Source organism: Triplophysa dalaica, chromosome 1 (genome assembly GCF_015846415.1).
Source record: "Triplophysa dalaica isolate WHDGS20190420 chromosome 1, ASM1584641v1, whole genome shotgun sequence".
NCBI lineage: Eukaryota > Metazoa > Chordata > Actinopteri > Cypriniformes > Nemacheilidae > Triplophysa > Triplophysa dalaica.
Genome location: NC_079542.1, coordinates 8799903 through 8819002, shown reverse-complemented (window position 1 = coordinate 8819002; position 19100 = coordinate 8799903). Strand labels below are relative to the sequence as shown.

Below are 19100 nucleotides of genomic sequence, written 5' to 3'. Positions count from 1 at the left end.
GAACCACTGCTACATATAAAGATACTATATATAAGATACCTATACTGTGCCCAACATAATCATGTTTTCACTCTCCCCCTCCTTCCAAAGCATCTCTGCCTCCCTCTGTCAGCCTTTAAATCCTGCCGCTCTTTACTGGTGGAAACAGACTGCCTGCGGTTGGTCCGTTCGCTTGGGGGTGTGTAAGTATTACGTAATCGGAGCAAGGATGAAAGCCTGCATCCAGTGAGAGAGAAAGATAGAGACAGAGGTTAGAAGCGAGATAGGCACAGAAAGAGATTAACAGGATCAGGCCTTACGGTCTCACAGCCAGAGCAGTTTGTTGTGACAGAAAAATTGTACGTTGTCTCACGTGCTGCTATACAAAGCTCCCATAAACGTGCAACACAGCCTGTTTTCCATTGGATCTGCTCATTGTTCGACTAGACTGCAGAGGAACTTTCTGGCCTGTTGTGCACTGTGATATCTGCCAATCTCTACTTAGCTGGGACTGAATCTGGATTCATCTGGACAAGTAAGTACAACTAGATGTTTGTTTTTAAGCGCCAGTTTACCCCGTAATAAAAAAAAAACTGTCTTTATGTTACAGGGACTGACAGCATCAGTCAACATTCATTCAAATGCATGCAAAAAAGATGCAATGCAGGTGAATGATGACGGAAGCTTTTAGTCCACAGAAAAAATATAGCCTGAGGTGGTAAAAATGGCGAAAGAATGTTTGGGGCAAAAAAACCTGTATTCAGAGATCATGTGCACGTGGTCATGCAAGTATGTCAGTGTTAAGATGTATCTCTTCAGTGCATCTAACATGTGTATACATTGCTTATCTGATCTGAGCATTCAATTATTATGTGCTTATATTTAACAGACAGGATTTGTTGATATATACTATAGACATATGAGATATGTATATGAGTTAGGAGAGTGTTTGAAAGCACAGGGAGTATTGTTTTAGGGAAGACGACAAACTTAGTGGAATACCCAAACTAAATCTAGGTCATTGTGTGCACTTCTCAACAATTTATTTGAACATTGACTGTACAACCTCTGGCCAAATGTCTGGCACAGAGACGTGGGCAACATATGCTCACATATTGACCTTGGGGGTCAAATTGTCACGATAAGACCTAATTTGTCTATCATAGACTATGCAGCGAAGTTAAAGGTTCAAAACATGAAATAGCAAGAACAAGGTAACCAAACCAATGTTTTATGCACCATACGACATATTGAGCATGTGACATGCATGCTCCAAGTTGTCTAAAAGCAGATACTAAAATCACATTTAAGCTTAAAATATTACATTTCACACTTGCCTGAATGACGTTATTTCCAGCTACAGTATAACAAAACTTTCTTAAGTCTTTGTTTGGAGGACATAATTCATAAAAAAGACCAAATAGTTTCAAAGAAACAAATGAACACAATTGGACTTTCGACTCCAAATGTTTATTTACTCAAAGTTCAACAATGACAACTTGCCCTGGTCTGTCTTCATAATGTTCAATCAAAGCCAAACTTTTACCAATAAAATGGTGACCATTGTGTATACTTATTTAACGTGCGTTCCTTCTCCCTAAATGATCAAAACAAATTGCCTCATATGTGATTTGCGTATCTGATTGCATATCTGCAATAGAATGGTATTCAAATAACTTGGCTGATCAAATCTGTTTGTTATCATTAACTCAGTCATCATTCAACATCCGAGGGCATAAAAACTCTGCTGTTGTTTAATGATTACAAAACACTCTAGAGAAACAAACAAAGGAAAAGACCACAATATTTCAACACAGTGTCCACTTAAAGCTCATAAAAGGTGGATTTGACTGAAACAGTGAGTGTGTTTACAAGCACAAAATAAAGAGATATCTATAGAAAATCAGCTAATGCTCGTAAACACGTGAAAACAGGTTTCTTTTATATCAGTAATAAAGCTACACACAATATCGCATTTACACGGAAGTTTGAGACTTGCCAGATTTCTCACGTGCAGTGACATCATCATCGATAGTCTGTCTAGTAATAAAACAATTCGTTCACAGTGCATACAGTGTCGAAAAAAAAGAATTTCATTTTGTCATCAACAATATCACATTTTGCACATATTTTGAAACAAAATGTCTGCATACATTTTACGACGAAGCCAGACGAACACTTAAGTCAACCACTTTTATTGCGTCTCCTGTCTATATTGACTTTCCCAAAAAAATGCTAAAGTGTAAGCTCAGATTGTAAATTCATAAAGTTTATTTGAACTTGTGCTTGCGCTGCTTGAGCGGGTTTTCTTTAGTCTAATGGAGGAACATTTCCGCTGCGGAGAACATAAAGGCACAATGCACCTACCTGCCAGATCTCTAATGGACATACAAGGCAGGAAGTACCATTCAGCTGGAAAAAGAGTTGAGAGTCGAAAGAGAAGAGAACCGAGCAACAAATAGTCCCAAAAAAGTGCAGTCGATGCAAGGCTCTATTTAGATTGTGTGGTTAAAAGTGTTGATTTTACCCAGCTTGGCCTTTTAGAGCAGAGTCATTTAACGGTAACTGAGCAATTTTGGAAGGCACCAATAAGCTGATTATATTATTTTCTTGATAATTGCCCCTTGTGGTGCTCTTAGTGGGTGTAGAGGTCAGCCACGGCTATCTAAATTATAGAATAAACTTCAGCCGTAAGGGAACGGAGGCTGTGCTATATGTGTCCCTGGATCCCAAAACCAGTCTTAAGTAGCACGGGAACATTTTAAGAAAAAGACAGAAATACTTTGCATGGTTCAAAATTATCGATTTTTCTTTTATTCCAAAAATCATTAAGATATTAAAGAAAAGATCATGTTCCATGCAGACATTTTGTAAATTTTCTACCCGAAATGAAGAAAAACTTTATTTTTATGAGTGGGCAGCCTATGATTAACAACTTCAAAGGCAATTTTCTCAATATGTAGATTTTTTTGAACTCTCAGATTCCTGAGTTTTAAACAGTTGTATCTCAGCCTCAGATATTGTCCGAACCTGACAATATGGGTTGTATGGGATGTACGGGATCCCATACAACCCACAATATGGGATGTATGGGTTGTCTGATCCTGACAACCCATACATCAATATAAATCGTATTTATTCAGCTTTCAGATGATGTAAAAATCTCAATTTCGAAAAATGTACCCATAAGACTGGTTTTGTTGTCCAGGGTCACATATTATAAATAAAGTTTTTATAGGCACGATCCGTATACCTAAAGTATATTAACAATGTGGCGCAGACTCACAGATATGAACCATTTATTTTATAATAAAGAATATATTGTTCCTTTCTGAGACAGGAAAGATGATACGGCTGCACACTAATTTCACTGGACTTTGTCATTGATGTAGTCGTCAATATTGAAAAGAATTAGGTTATTCATTGGATTTTCCCACATGATCGAAGTTCATGTTGACACAAAAGTCTTGATGAAAGGAGATCTAATCACCCACTAACTCGGTGGTTCAAAGTGTTGCGATGTTTATGATCTTCAAACCCTCTGACTATTTAATCCATCCAGTGATGTCTATGACCTTTAACCTACAAAAAGCCACTCAACAGGTTACCATATACTTACCGAAGGCAGGTAAATATATTTCGCAAATATCTATAGGCACTACCTCTATGTGTTGTGTGCATTAAAGGACAAACAAGCATTCCTAAAAACTAATATTAATCTAGTATTTAACATTGGGAGGTGTGTTTTACTGAACCTAGTAATTAAGCTTAGTAGTCAAAGAGACCATAAAACAGGCATAACAACTCATATTCTCAAGGAAACAATAAAGCCTTATGCTGAATAATTCTGTAGAGGTCTCTTGTGATTTTGGATGGTAAACAACCCAGAAAACACCCTAGTGTAACCAGTCCTACTTACTGTAAATGCACGGATAGGTCTATTTCTATCAAATTTTGATAAATAATTCTTGCACATATAATACAGATTAGTGTCTTTATAGTGTCTCGCCTGAAGTCAAACAAAGAAAAATGCATACAGGATATGCAATATAATATAATTCTATGTGAAAGGTTGGCATGCTCTGAATAGGCAGGTGGGTGAGAAAATACGTTTAAATATGTCTGGCATCTGTGAGACTGAGTAGGTGAGAGACAGACAAAATAAAAGTAAAACAGTGAGATAAGAGCTTTCCTCAGCATGATTCATTTGCTTCCCACATACACACCTACAGTAATACGTAACGCAATGATTTTCATAAAACACCAAGTCACATGAGGGGAGGCAAATATATATACCTCAAATATGAAGGCAAATTAAATTATAATAATTAGCACTTCAATTATGAGTCTTCCATCATAATTACACTTACTGTTAAACCAAGAGCAACAACAAAGGTGGCGAGGACTTTCTTTGACTTTTAAAGGTCCGACACATAACTTACCACATTGATCCTGTCATTTTCATTAAAAAGCTCTGTTATAATAAACCTTTCTCTTGATATACGCACATGCTTACGCAAAAACAAACATGCTCCGAGATCATCGTACGTACACACTGTTTGTACAGATAATTGCGAAAATGTCAAACTGAAAATGTTGCCAATCGCTTGACCAACTTTGAACTTTTTGCTATTATCAGCACATTCGTTATGAAGACAGCAGAGGACCTAAAGACATTTAGAGTAAGCAATTTAATCAGTCGAGAAAAATGAAACATTTTGTGAGTCATATGACGATCCCATTTATACTTTGTGTTTGTGTGTGCCTATCTATCAATGGACTTAGAGACAGTTAACAGTATGTCAATGCTTACCTCACACAAAAAGTGATGCAGCCATCTCATCGCCTTTCTAATATACATGAATTCATTCATTCATTCATTCATTCATTTTTTTTGTTGCTTTTTTCTATTTTTTTTTTAATGCTTTATTATATACATGAATTCATGACGTAGTCCATGTAGTGAGAGATTGCGTTCAAGCTCTCCATTCCGCCGCTCACAAGGACTGCAGTTTAATTTAAGACCTCAAGGTGGCAGCAGTCATTCATCAACAAAAGCCGATTCCAAACAATCAAACCGTGTGATTGGGAAAAGTCAGTGGCACCCAAACTGGGGTAAATGGAGTGACGATAGCACAGGCAAATATTTTGTTATAAAACGCATGTCACACTGAAATATGTTTGTGTCCATGTAAATAAATAGTGCAATCAATAATTGGCGGACGTGCGTGATTGCGTCAAAATACGCAAAGTGGAAAGTGCAAAGTGGAAAAGTGCAAAGTGGAGAATGGAAAGTTCTCGATGGACCTGACGAAAGAACTGATGTGCTTCCTTTAATGTTTACAGACATCACTTATCCGACTATGCTCTGTATAAAGGTTATTAAGGACTCAAACGTTCTCCATGACGACATTGCAAAATTACGTCATTTCACTCACCTTTTAACATTAAGCTACAAAAAGGATGTTTGGACCATTTCAATGAGTTTGAAAACACTATTGTACTACTGCCAGGGGGGCCAAAATGAGGTTTAAAAATATGAATATGGACGCTACCGTTAATATGACTGTATTGCTGATGGAGAGCTAAACCAGCAAGGTGAAGCCACCGGGTTGCCATGTTGATATGCGTAACCCCCAGTGGATGCCAATACTTGAACTTTTAAAATGACTAGGATTTAACAGGGTTCATTTCAAATGACAAAAGTAAATAAGGTGATTAATGTAATAATTATGATTTTTTGAAATTAAACTACACTTACAACAAATACTAAAATACCTTTAATATTACAATACACAGTTGAATTCTTTGTTGATTGCATATTAATTTGGATTACACAACTATGGAAGCAAATAAGAGACATAATGTTTTGAAATTTAACAGCCTATGAATACTTGATTTTGAATTATTTCACTTTGGAAACCATGTATCTGAATTAATTTGTTTCGAATTCTTGAAAATTCTTGATTTCCAATTTAAAAACCTGAATTTAATGCTCACAAATTCAGATACAAAAAAAAACAATTTACAGAATTTCAGATAAAATACATTCAGATTGATCAAATTTGATTGCTCTTATTCAGATCTCAAATTTCAAGTTAATACTTTTCAAAGAAAACATATGTCTAATTCGACTGCTAAAATTCAGATCGAAAAATTCAAGTTAAATATTTACATGGTAACATCCGGGCTACCCAGGATAGGAAAAACAGCTGAGCCCAGAGCCCGTCTGCAATTGAACCGAACCATTGAACCGAACCAATGAACAGAAACGACGTCGGTCGAAAAATAATAATAATAATAGTTCCAAAAAATAATTAGCAACAACACACTTTTGTTCTGTAGAGTCTGATTGTAAACAAACAGCAAACTTACCGGAGCGCCTTCGTTTTCCCTAGAAGTCATCTTCTTAACAGGTTTAATATCCGTGCCTTGGCCTCTTCTTGGATCACGACAGACAGCCAGGTTGTCGTGCTCTGATACATGGTCTCCAAAGTAAAATAATTCAATATCAAGTATTCATAGGCTGTTAAATTTCAAAACATTATGTCTCTTATTTGCTTCCATACACAACCCACAACAAATGAGCGGTGCGTATCACGTGACAAATACAAGTTTTGTAATACACTGGAACATATTTCGTTGGTTGCTGTAGATACAGAGAATCTATCTATATATTTAGAAGTGGGTAATAAGTCATGACTGGCCAGTTTTTCATAGACTAGTTTATGAGGGATAATTACAGACAGCAGAATTGTTCATCCTTTAATTTGTCTTTTCTAGGATGATCCTGTGTTGTGGAGCGTCCAGAGCGTTCCTGCTCTTCAGGAGGAGGGTTGGCATATCCTCTCGTTTTGCCCATTTGGCTCCCCTAAGCACGGAGTATCGACCAATCAAAAAGGTCATGGTGGCAAACAGAGGTAAGGCTCGTAATTCTTTGATCAGATGTTTTTTGAACTGTGTAAAGACTGAAAATAAAAGACTGACTCCAGGATTAGAGCTCTAATGGTTTACATAAATGTAGGCCAAGGCTAATGAGATTAAAAATGTACTGTAGGTTAAGTGTTACATGCAGTAATGAAAAATGTAAATTCTTTAAAATTGAACTCATCCAAACATAATACACAATCTGTAAAGTCCTTCTAAAGCCATGCAATCACTTTATGTGAGAAGCAGAATCAAGTTTGATTTGAATGTTGCTTCTGACACATCTTGGTATTACACGTCAGTATTGGTTGATGTGATTTAAATGTATCTTTATGTGATAGGTAAAAAGACAGCATATATATTTGAAATGTTAAACAGATCTAGTTATCGTATGGCTTTGACTGTTGGACAGAACGGCTCATAATTTTTGGGGTGATTTTTTACCTCATACTTTTCTTATTCACCCATCAGGTGAAATAGCCATCCGGGTGTTCCGGGCATGCACAGAACTTGGCATCCGGACAGTGGCTGTCTATTCAGAGCAGGACACCGGACAGATGCACAGACAGAAGGCTGATGAAGCTTACCTGATCGGGAAAGGCCTGCCCCCTGTTGGAGCTTATCTACATATCCCTGACATCATCAAAGTAGCTAAGGTGAGCGATATGTTCATTTCTAAGCCCATTCACCTTTATGAACACTACTATTATCCAAAACAGAATACCTCTGGATAATAAATGTATTCCTGTCATTTTTTTGGACTGGCATCAGAAATGGCAGCCAGATTCAGATCCTTTGGTACTGTCTCATTATGCTACAGGCAGCTCATTTCTCAAGCCAGCAGCTTAGCCACAACAATACACTGATAATGCACAAACACTAGGAAGTACACACACATATCAAACCGTAATGAAACCGAACACGCAGCCAACACTATATCGTCTCTAACCTCAGCAGACTGCCTCCGAATAATTAGTATTTCTCCAATGCAATTACCATGTTGCACACAGTCAGCCAACAGAAAGAGGGGGCTTTCAAGTTCTGTCTGATTGGGATTTTAATGAAATTATTATTTTCCAGCATCAGAACAATTAGGGCCGACTGCTGTGTAACATACACATCCCTGGCTGATGATGTTTATATTCCACTCTTATTTCTCTTTTTCTGTCTCTTCATGTTTCTTCTTTCTGCCTGTCAGGAAAACAACGTAGACGCCATCCACCCTGGTTATGGGTTTTTATCCGAGCGGTCGGACTTTGCCCAGGCCTGTGCTGATGCTGGGGTGAGATTCATTGGTCCTTCCCCAGAGGTTGTCCGCATGATGGGGGATAAAGTGGAAGCTCGTGCTCTTGCCATGAAAGCAGGTGGGTTTCTACATATGATCATGCACACCTCTGAGATCACAGTCTTCATTCTACATTCTTCTTTTTGCTATTTTTGTGAGCTACTGTATGTAAATCTAGCTATTACAGGTCAATATTTAGTTCACATATATTCTCCTGTTCCAGCGTAATATGAAGTAAGCTATTTGTAAGTTGATTTCCTTTAAAAAATGTGAACACCTGGGGAATGCACTATGCATATAATGTGCCTGCTGGTAATATTGTTTATTTGCACATGTTGTTTGCATTGTTTTGTGCTGTCTGGGTTGCACTTCTATTTATTTATTCTTAAGTAATTAAGACAATGTTATGTTTATACAAACTCAAACACTCGGGTTTTGGAATGTAGTACTACAGCGACTCCACTGTATGTGTAGAACAGTGTATAAATAATTGAATCTGTTTGTGTGTGTAAAGGTGTTCCAGTGGTTCCTGGGACGAACGCTCCAATCTCCTCTCTACAGGAGGCTCATGAGTTCGCTAAAACATACGACTTTCCCATCATCTTTAAAGCTGCGTATGGAGGAGGGGGCCGTGGCATGAGGGTGGTCAGAGGATACGAGGTCTGTGTTTTTCTTTTTGCTCTGTAAATGTATGCAGTGATATTTTGACTACTTTGATTTTCAAAGAAGTTTAGCCTTCTAAATAACAAGAATCCTTCGCATGAATAAACGGCAATCAAACGGATATTAGAATCATGCAAAGTTTTTCAAGATATACTCTTCTGCAGAAGATCTTAAATCATGCAGGCTTGGAATTACATAATTATGAGTAAATGATTTAAGAGTTTTACTTTTTTTCTGTGAACTATCCCTTTAAGCACAATAAATAATTCCGTAAAATAAAATTCAACTTTTTTACTTTCTCTCAGGTTGTTCTTAACTAGATACCTTTTTGACCCGAAACTGTTAAGAACTCTTGCTTTAACTTATATATAATTTGTGTGCACTTTTTTCACCTCTGGCACAGTGAAAAAAAGTCATTTGTTTGAGTTTATAGAAACATATTCATTTGAACAGAACACGATGCTCATTTGGCACCTTAACTTGTCCTAAAAACTAAAAGTCAAACAATACTGTACCTTCAGTTCCAGAGGAGACTCCAAAATGCTGGCATGAGCACTCCCAGCTTCATCAACATAAACAAATGTTTTTTGGAGAGTTTCCCAGTAACATTACTGATTCAGTAGCTGCTTGGCCACTGACATGAAGGTTAAACCACTGCGTTGAACTCTAGATCTTGCAGCACAGCAACCCGTCTTGCTGTGCAAATGGATTCTCTGGCTTCCATTGGCACCATAAGTTGAGGACAAAACTGGAGCACAGATCCGTGTTTTTTTTTAAGATTTATTTTTGGTCTTTAGCCTTGATTTGTTTAGGACAGTAGGAGAGCAGACAGGAAGTGAAGTGGGAGTTATAAGAGGGTCAGAATCACTACAGAATGTTTACCGTATAACCTTTGGGAGCTCAACCTATGTTTTTTATAATATGTTGTAAGTATTTTTAGCAATAGAAAAATTGCTGGCAAAACCTTTAAGGAGTAGCCCACCTTTCCTCTGACCTGTTTTCCCCAGTTCCCCTCGAGGGCTCAAAAGTAATTTTTCGCTAGATTCACACGACTCAAGAACCGCTTTTTCTTGCTGGATATTAGGCTGTTGAACACCAGAAGACATCATGACCAGAAGTGCGCTGCACACTTAGTCTGATAGATGCAATGTATTGCAAGGCTAGTCCACTAAACCTCATTCACCCTCCCGGTGGAGATCATGTCTGTTAAAGGGATAGTTCACTAAAAAAAAGAAAATTCTTTCATCATTTACCTCTTTTTATTTGAATCCTGTATGACAATCTTTCTTCTACAGAACAAAAAAGAAGATATTTTGAATAATGTTGGCAACCAAACAATGGTGGTACCCATTGACTTCTGTGGTATGGACACAAAACCAATGCAAGTCAATGTACCACCATTGTTTGGTTAAAAACATTCTTCAGAATATCTTTTTTGTGTTCTGCTTAAGAAAGTCATACAGGTTTGAAAAGACATGAGGGTCAGGAACGGATTATGACTTTGATGTGCCCTGGGCACGGATGTTTCAAAGGCCATTGCATCACATATTTTACGAGAACAGTGTTGCACCTATGCCCAAATTCACAGGATTTAGGAGTGGTTCGGATAGAACGCATCTTTGCGTCTAAAAACGCATGACACAGCGCTCAGGAACGGTCTGAACAATCACAATGCAAACCGAGAGGGCCTTGTGGCACTCTTTTGATAACAAAAATCGCCATATGCCACGTTGCTATTGTGAACAAAAGCTTACGACACTTGTCCCGCCTTAGGGGTCTTTTGATTGGTCAACTGCTGTGGAACTGACATTGATGAACTGTGCTGTGTGAAATTATTTCAACTTGACACAGCGTTTTAAAACCATGGCTCGTATGTGAGAGACGCTGCAAACGGCACGAGATGCAGGCAAATCAGTTAAACACATCCGTCTAGAACGTGCTTACATAGAAAACTTTATTAAAGTAGTTCAGCTGAATAGAAAATATCTTCTGTGTAAAATGCCAAAAATAACAACACTAATTGGTTTATTTATATCTCGCAGTACTTGACACCTAAAATAGCTTCTGAGCTGTCCAACTCATATTACTTGGGAAAAGGATTAATATTTTACATTTCTCCATTAGAAGACCAGCATTTAACAGTCTACGCATTACAAACTAAGCAATATGATTAACCAAAGCATTTAACATTATCTTAATAAAAAACAAGGTAATCCAAATCCAGCTGTCTCACAAGACTGCATTCAATGGCCATTAGAGACAGCTAACTGAGATGTCTTTGACACATTTCTGTGGTTTTGAACTCATTTTGTTATTCTGCCTTCTACTGTCTTCTACATGTGACTTCTGCATGTTTATATTACATTGTGGATTTTTTACTCGCCTCTAGATGTCCCTCTCAACAGCTCGGCAATGCATTAGGATTATTTATTTGATTTATTTGCTAAGGTTAATACTTCAGAACTGCAAAAATGATCCCTTTATTCCACAGTGTTCCCCGCTTCTTAATTGAAAAAATAAAATAAATGAAAAATGTACACATTTTAAATTTGCCATGGCCTAAGTAAATAATGACAGATTTTAAATTTTTGGGTGAACTATCCCTTTAATGCACCACCATTTCTGCTTATGTGTCTGTTTTATTTCATGTGTCGAGATACTGCATGCTTATGCATTGTATTACAGTACGATAGATGTTCACTGCCGTCTGCATGACATGTGGACATGCACATGAGATGATAACTACACAATTCAACACTTTATCACTTAGACACGATAGCTAGAAATAAAAAGTACATATTAGATATTTATTGCCAGTTGTGGAAACGGTTTAGTATTGCCATTGTCTACTAGGCTTCGTGGGACAACAAGCTTAGTCTTATAAAGAGTGTTAAATGTCCTGCTCCAAGTTTCATGAGACACTTCATTTGGTTTCTTCACGTATTCTCTAGGAGAGATACCAAAATAAACAGACTTCAACCTTTGCAGGCCACATTTGTTTACGCACTACAGCTACTCTGTTCCTCTGAGATTTCTTTTTTATTCTCTGCAATTCTGGATTTCATTTCAGTTTAACAGGCATGTACCCCAAAAGACTTGTTTGATTAAAAGGGCCGTAAAGTTTAACTTTATCTTTTGGGATAAAATAACTTGTTTCAAAAACAAACTGTACCATTCAGAAAACATAACGTGTCCAGAAACATAATAAGATAAACCAAGACTAAAAAACACCCAACTTCTTTAAGTTTGTGGCATCAGATGACACTTGTTTAATGTTTATCTAATAATGTTTGCTATATTAATAGCTCTTTATATACTGCCATAATTTGAATGATTGTAATTCTTAACAAATGTTGTTTTTGTTTGCAGGAACTAGAAGAGAACTATCACAGAGCACATTCAGAGGCTCTCGCTGCGTTCGGTAATGGTGCTCTGTTTGTTGAAAAGTTCATCGAGAAACCACGACACATTGAAGTGCAAATTCTTGGTGAGTATATTGAGGCACATGTGACACATTTTTCTGTGGGGGTTTATTGGCAGAGGTTTTACTTATAGGAAGTCCCTAGGATGTGTGTACACATTTGTTAGCTTCTATCTGGTGGTGTATTTCAAGCATTATATTAAAGTATATTTGGCTCATTAGGTGTGATTTGCTTGTCTGGAACAGAACTCATTGTCGATAACATACAGCTGGAATTAAATTAGGCTTGTTAACAGAGCAGGGCTCTGTGTGTGTCCAGGGAACATCATTCTGCCTGTCGCTCTCTAAAATACACAACTAACTTTTTGTCAGTCTCCTCAATGAATCTAATATCGAATCCATGTAGAAATGCTAACAAGCTGAGATATTGTCAGTGCAATAACATATAATTGAAAGGAGAGGATCAGAAAACACTGTATTTTCACTAGCTGCCTCAAGTAGTTAGATTTAGATTTTTGTGTGTTATGATGGTTGAAAGTAGGCTCTTGTCAAGCACTTAAACGTTATTCATTTTAATTGGATTATTTACACAATGGTAAGAAAATGAATATGATGCTTAAGAGAGGCTAAAGTGGCTAAGTAGGGGAATAATAAAGGCCCATTCACCACAAGGATGATATTTATAACTAGGGAGGCACGATAAATTATCGGCCATATCATTATCGGAAAATAAAACTTATGCCGATAAATCATAAATTGCTCACAGTAAAAATACAGCTAAATCAACATAATTTCGTTCATTGTCCGCCAGTGTGGATGCTAGTTATATAGTTTTCATTATATGTTTTATTATCATTCTTAGTTTTCTTTAATTTAAACAAGATGCAGTATTTTGGAATAAAACAAACCAACTAATGATATAAAATATATATGTTTGTGTTGTTCTTTTGCCTCCAATGATTAGAAACATGATACAAGTGATTTTGGGGATTCATTCAGTACTTTCTCATTTCCCTCAAAATGTGTTTTTCACTCTCACAGGTGATAAATATGGAAATGTTATTCATCTGTATGAGAGGGATTGTTCCATCCAGAGAAGACATCAGAAAGTCGTGGAGATCGCACCTGCTGCCAAGCTGGATCCTAAACTTCGAGACAGACTCACCTCAGACTCTGTCAGCCTGGCTAGACAGGTACGTACGTTTGACTGGATCAGGCTTACTCATGTGTGAATGTTTTTTTCACTTAACAACACTTAGAATGGCCACTTATCTCAGAGACCCTGGTTTTTTAAACATTCACTTATCTCATTATGGCTGGTCACACACACGCACCCTTAAGGACTGTGCTCCCGGTCACAAAATTTTATGACTTCATAGTATGTGTGTACTGAATGATTAACACAAAATGATGCTCAGTGCTGCTCTGAGAGATTCAGTCACAGAGGTGGGATGTTATTTATGTGATATGTGTTGCAGAGCCTACATTATTCATCTCTCTTTTCTCATTATGTTTCATGTGTCTTTATATAGCAAACTGTAGAATTACAGCGAACAAAATATATGCTAATTTGTACCATTTTGATATATACTGTGACTATATTTTAACAAACATAGGGGATACGAAAATTTAGCTTGCCAGTTACATAATACGTCGTGACATATGGGAGAAAATGAGAAGACTGACATGACTGAGCATGATGTGGTGATATATTGACCTTTACACAGGAGTTCTTTGATCTCAGAAGGTTCCCCTGGAAAGTCGGTAGTCTGTGACATTTTGCTTTTTAGGAAAGAGAAAATGTGGAAACAATCATGGTGAATTCTGGGAGTGTGTATTTGTAGGGATTAATCTGCGTTGACCTGCCTGTTCTGTGAAAACTTGAGTACAAGGTCTTTCTTATATACACAGACACAAACACACTTCTGGATATCTCTAGATATCTCTGACCTTAGCGTAAGTGACTGAAGGATTATGGATTTGGAGAGATAGAGTCGCCACCCAGTGATTACAAGGTGTGTGTGTGTGTGTTTGTGTATGCACACCACACACACCGTTACCAATTTCCATCTGTTGATAAACCAGATGCTGTCAGTTTTGATAAGTCACTTGCCCCCGTAAGAGTCACATTTGTATGTATCATTCTTTGAAATGTTATTAGTGATGCTGGCAGAAGCAGAGAAAAGGTGAAGGGAGAGTTGGGAAGAGAAACCGTGCAATCAGGAGAGGGAGAAAGAAAGAGAGCAAGGAATGACAGAAAAAGATGGAGAGACAGGATAAATCAATATCGGGCAGGTGCAGCAGACAGGATGGATTTATTGTTCTATTTTTTGGCTTGATGAAAGTTGGCAAGTGGGTTGCATGTCTGTAGTCCCTATATCGCTTTCACTTACAAATTGCAGTTTTAATACATTTACAACAGGTGGCGGTGTTTCACTCTGACACGCTGATTTAAAAAAATCCGGTTACTTAAAAAACTGAAATCTGTCCACCTTAAATGACCTTTTAATTACTTTGAATACTTGTGTTCTCCATAGCAATTAGAATAGGCATTTTATCAGCGTAAGGTAATAGGCCTGCATTAGCCTTTGATTATTTTCATTTTAATAGGCAACTTTAATTGCGGCAGTTGTGTCTCCTGTCATCAAATTGCAGTATAAGCACTCTGTCCATGTGGTAACGTGATGTACATAAAAACTTAAGTGTGTCGTGTAGATTTGGCATTTTTAATAATCTACTTTCCACATATTGTAATAGAAACATGATCGCTGATGTATATTTCCAATGCCTTTGAGATATTTTTGGTAGTGGCATCCATAGTTAGAAAAATTTGTTTTGTTGCAACTTACTGTGATTAGAAAAACTGATTAGTTTCACAGTTTCAGATTGATGAATGATAGATATTCGTGCCTTTGAACAACATGGGTTTTAATGGCTGATGAATATAATCAAACAACAGGGGGGCTGATGGCCCGTATAATGTTGATATATACAGTAAATCGCTTTAATGATAGCAAATTGGATCTATACAGAGTTGTTAAATTCAAATGAATGCTTATTTTACACTATTTGCTTAAAAATGACAAGCAGAGGAAAAAGCTTAAACCAGTTCATTAGGCTGACACATTGAGGCTTGTCTGCCAGTCTGGTGCATAGTTGGCATATTGAATAGATCAATCTCTCTCTGGTGCAATCCTCCCATTAATAATGGACACTGCCAGGAAGCGATTTAGAGCCCCGAGTCTTTTTGTTGCAACACTTTGAACACTCTGAAATTCTATCATGTGTTTCTTTAGCAGCGGCATTATCCTGTCTATCCGGTACAGTGGTCGGCCGACATGGGCTTTTAATGGCTAAATTGTAAAAAAATACAATTGAGATGTATTTAAACGAACACAATACAGTTTTTACCCAAAATTCATTAAAACATTCATTACATGCGCATCAATAATGCGATTATTTCCAATTATCCGAGTAATTACATGACTTGAGAACACCTCTTTGCTCCCGTTTACATTAAATATTTAATAGTCCAATTATATAATACAGAGCACAAACAATGCTTTCGGGCACAGTAGGTGTGTGTTACTAGCTATCGTTTTAATATTTTTGCGTCAAATGTTAAACGCCTTCATCCGGATATGTTTCATAGTTATTCGGCACTGTGATAAGTATGGAAATATGATGAAAATGCCTTTGTTTGTGTACGCTGTTAGTGTACGCTGTCATTGCGTTCTCTCTGTATCTGTATAAAGATAAGGAGGAGAGACTGCTGACAGCAAGTTGTGTTGATGGTAAAACTAAATGTCTAAAGACTGTCATGTTTACTATGAATTTGTGCATTTATGCATTTATGTTGCATGACATAAGCACATGCACACCTTGTTCAGAGTAGCATAATAGTGATTAAAGTGTTTCCATGCCTTCTTATTGCGATTAAAATCGGCGTGCGTAGCGCACCGTGTGCGAAATGTGTTATTTCGATTTATGGTTACTGCGATAATGAGCTTAATCGTTCATAGTTTAGAATATCGAATGATTGCATTTACATGAGGTTAAGGGGTATCCGCAATATTGCGAAAATCCTATTATAATCGCATTATGAGGGGGCATGTAAACGTAGTCATTGGCAGAGGTAATGCTAGAGTTTGGCAGCAGTATTTTTTTTATTTGTTAAAACCCTCAAATCCCAATATAGAATCACTACAGAATCAATTCCTGGCAGGTGGAGTTGATTTTTGGTGCTCAACAACTCTATTACATTCTCTGTGTTGGACTGAAGCCCTATCAGCAGCTCTTTTTATGCTTCTGGTCTCTATGACACAAATTATCTTTGGAAAGCTACTTTCCACTTCCAGTACTGACTGACACAGCTGTTGAAATCCATCTCAGTTTTAGCACAATATGCCTCAAGAAGGTCCTCTTCAGTCAACATTTACATTAAGCAGTCCTTGTGTTTACTGGGAAAGGACCCTATGACCTTGCCGTTGTTAACACTGGGCTATACCAGTCGAGTTGTACAAACATCATACAAACAATCTGTGTTGTTCCAAATGTTCCAAACGTACCTCCTGGGATTAGATGAAGCCATCTCCCCCTGTACAATGGTTAACATCACCTGAGCAGGCTCGCTGGCTCAACCGCCTTGACAAAGTGTCCTGGAGGCTGAAGACACAGTGTTCTTGACATGGTAGAGAATGGTTGTCTGACACCTTTACTGTCACCGGGCATAAAGCTGAGATGTATAACTAGGCCTAAAATTCATTCGTACTCACCAGACTGGAATGTCATCTATCCTATTGACCTCGATGGTAAGAAGGGCTTCATTCTTTCACCCATCTGTGAGTCTTCCTTTGTCGCTGTCCGTGGTTCTGAAAGCCATACACTTGAAATTCTGTATAGAATTTTCTAGTGTTAGCGACACTGGTAGGAGAAATAGTTCACCCCAAAAATTTAAAGTTGGCCATTATTTGCTTAACGGTTGATCCACTTTCACAAATCCGATCTGAATGATTTATTCACAAATCTGTGAATAAAAAACCAAATCTGGTTTTTAAGTTAAAATGACTGACTCATTGATCCACTGGGAATGTGGCACATCTTTTTTTAGACTTTGATGGTGCTTTTTGAATTTTTTGAGCTTGACAGCCTCCCCACTCACTGTCATTATATGGTTAAAACTGGCTAGTTTCCCCCAAAAATATGACAATTAGTTTTTAATAGATGAGGAAAGAACATTTTTACACTTTTAAATTGAATTTTGGGTGAACTTAAAATTGCAAACTTAAAAGTTCTGAGTTTTATGGTTGAGTTTTTCCTACAGACATTTTTTATGAAAGTAGGAACTTAATGAATTCCAGATGAAAAGGTCTAGTCAAGTATGTAGTGAAGTAAAAGCGATGTTTTGGACAGAATGAAAGGATAGAATTAATACAAGAATAAACCCTGGCAGAGATAGAAACGGTCTCTACTGTACTGTGAAAGACACTTACTTGGTACAAAATCAACACACATTTTCTGACATGAGCCCATCATACGCACACACAGGCCCGGGGCTCCCACAGTTTGCCATATTAAGTTGAGCTGTGCTGTTGATGGGCAGAGCTGTTGAATTGATTTATTACTTCTGGCTGCTGTTGTTGACATGGCTGAAATCTAACTGGCTACAGCCGGCTGGCAATGTAGGCACTTTAAAGGGCACCGTAAGTCATTTATACTCTCACACAGTAGCTCTTTTTCAATATAATTTCCCATTCACCGGTCTGCGTGGAAAACAACTGCATTTTGAGATTGAGCTCGAGGTATTAGAATCTCTTTTGTGTTAAGAAGAAGAATCTTTTCTATCACCCTGTTTCCCTTTCTCTTTCCGCCTGTTTTTCATTTGCTTTTCCATTTCACCCTGCAACACACCAAACCCCCCAACGCTTAATAAAATGCTAAATGCACTTAACCTTTAATAAACAGTCGAAACTAAGGGATAAACAATAGAATAGCCGCCAGCTTGCCATTCTCAGCAGTCTGAATGGCTCAGTGTGTCTGCACGATGTCCCTGTCGTCTTTTTATCAGCGGTTTAAATGTAGCTGAGAGGATCCTAACAGAAGTGTTTTTAAAAAGGAACCGGGAGCAAAAAGCAATATCATGAAAATTTAGCTGACGCATGCACAGACTATATGTTGGTTGGTGTGTTGAATTTCCTGTACATCATGAAGTAATGCCAAGTAATGAAATAAATCCCCAGGGATTGCACCTTTTTATGAAATCCATAGCGGTGGTTTTTATCCGTCATTAGACTATTGTCACAGTCCTTGTATGGTGATCTGTGCCTGAAAAGGTAAGATTTTAAATATTTTAGTATTTAGCTTGGATTAACGTGTTAGTAGCAAAAACAGTTTTAGAGTTAGTCAGTGTCAATGTGTACGGTGACCGTTGAATTAAAATGATGGTTCTTGTAATAAAAATCTCTCTGGTAAACCATTTGAGTATGAATATTCAGATGTACTGTATGGAATATCTTCAAAAGGCTGAAAGTGTCAAGATTTATGTTTTTAGCTCCATCACCCAGGCATAGTAGACATAGACGGAAGATTTGTAATTAAATTTCAGCTATTTGCATACACTTGGCAGGAGCAGTGATTTTAAAGCCCTGCTTATCTGATGTGTCAGAGTGATCGCTGATTCTGCAAATGTGATCAAAAACATGTCCTCCGTCTCTTGTGCTCTGTATCGCTCTCTCACTCCCCCTCTCTGATTTGAAATGCAAATGATTATTGGGCTACAATGAATATGTAGCTAAAAGCCATTAACTCATAGGTTATTGGCTAAAA

The 19100-nt window shown here is 37.5% G+C and overlaps 1 protein-coding gene across 1 annotated transcript in view; it reads left to right on the top strand.

Annotated features, from left to right (window-relative positions):
- The first annotated feature begins 201 nt into the window (after positions 1–201).
- pcxb (pyruvate carboxylase b) overlaps positions 202–19100 on the top strand; it is a 161376-nt gene continuing 142477 nt past the window's right edge. The window contains exons 1-7 of the mRNA XM_056759046.1: positions 202–514; positions 6763–6899; positions 7378–7562; positions 8105–8270; positions 8706–8851; positions 12224–12341; positions 13317–13468. Of these exons, the coding sequence (XP_056615024.1) occupies positions 6764–6899; positions 7378–7562; positions 8105–8270; positions 8706–8851; positions 12224–12341; positions 13317–13468 (903 nt within the window). The 5' untranslated portion in view covers positions 202–514; position 6763. The remainder of the gene's footprint in view (positions 515–6762; positions 6900–7377; positions 7563–8104; positions 8271–8705; positions 8852–12223; positions 12342–13316; positions 13469–19100) is intronic.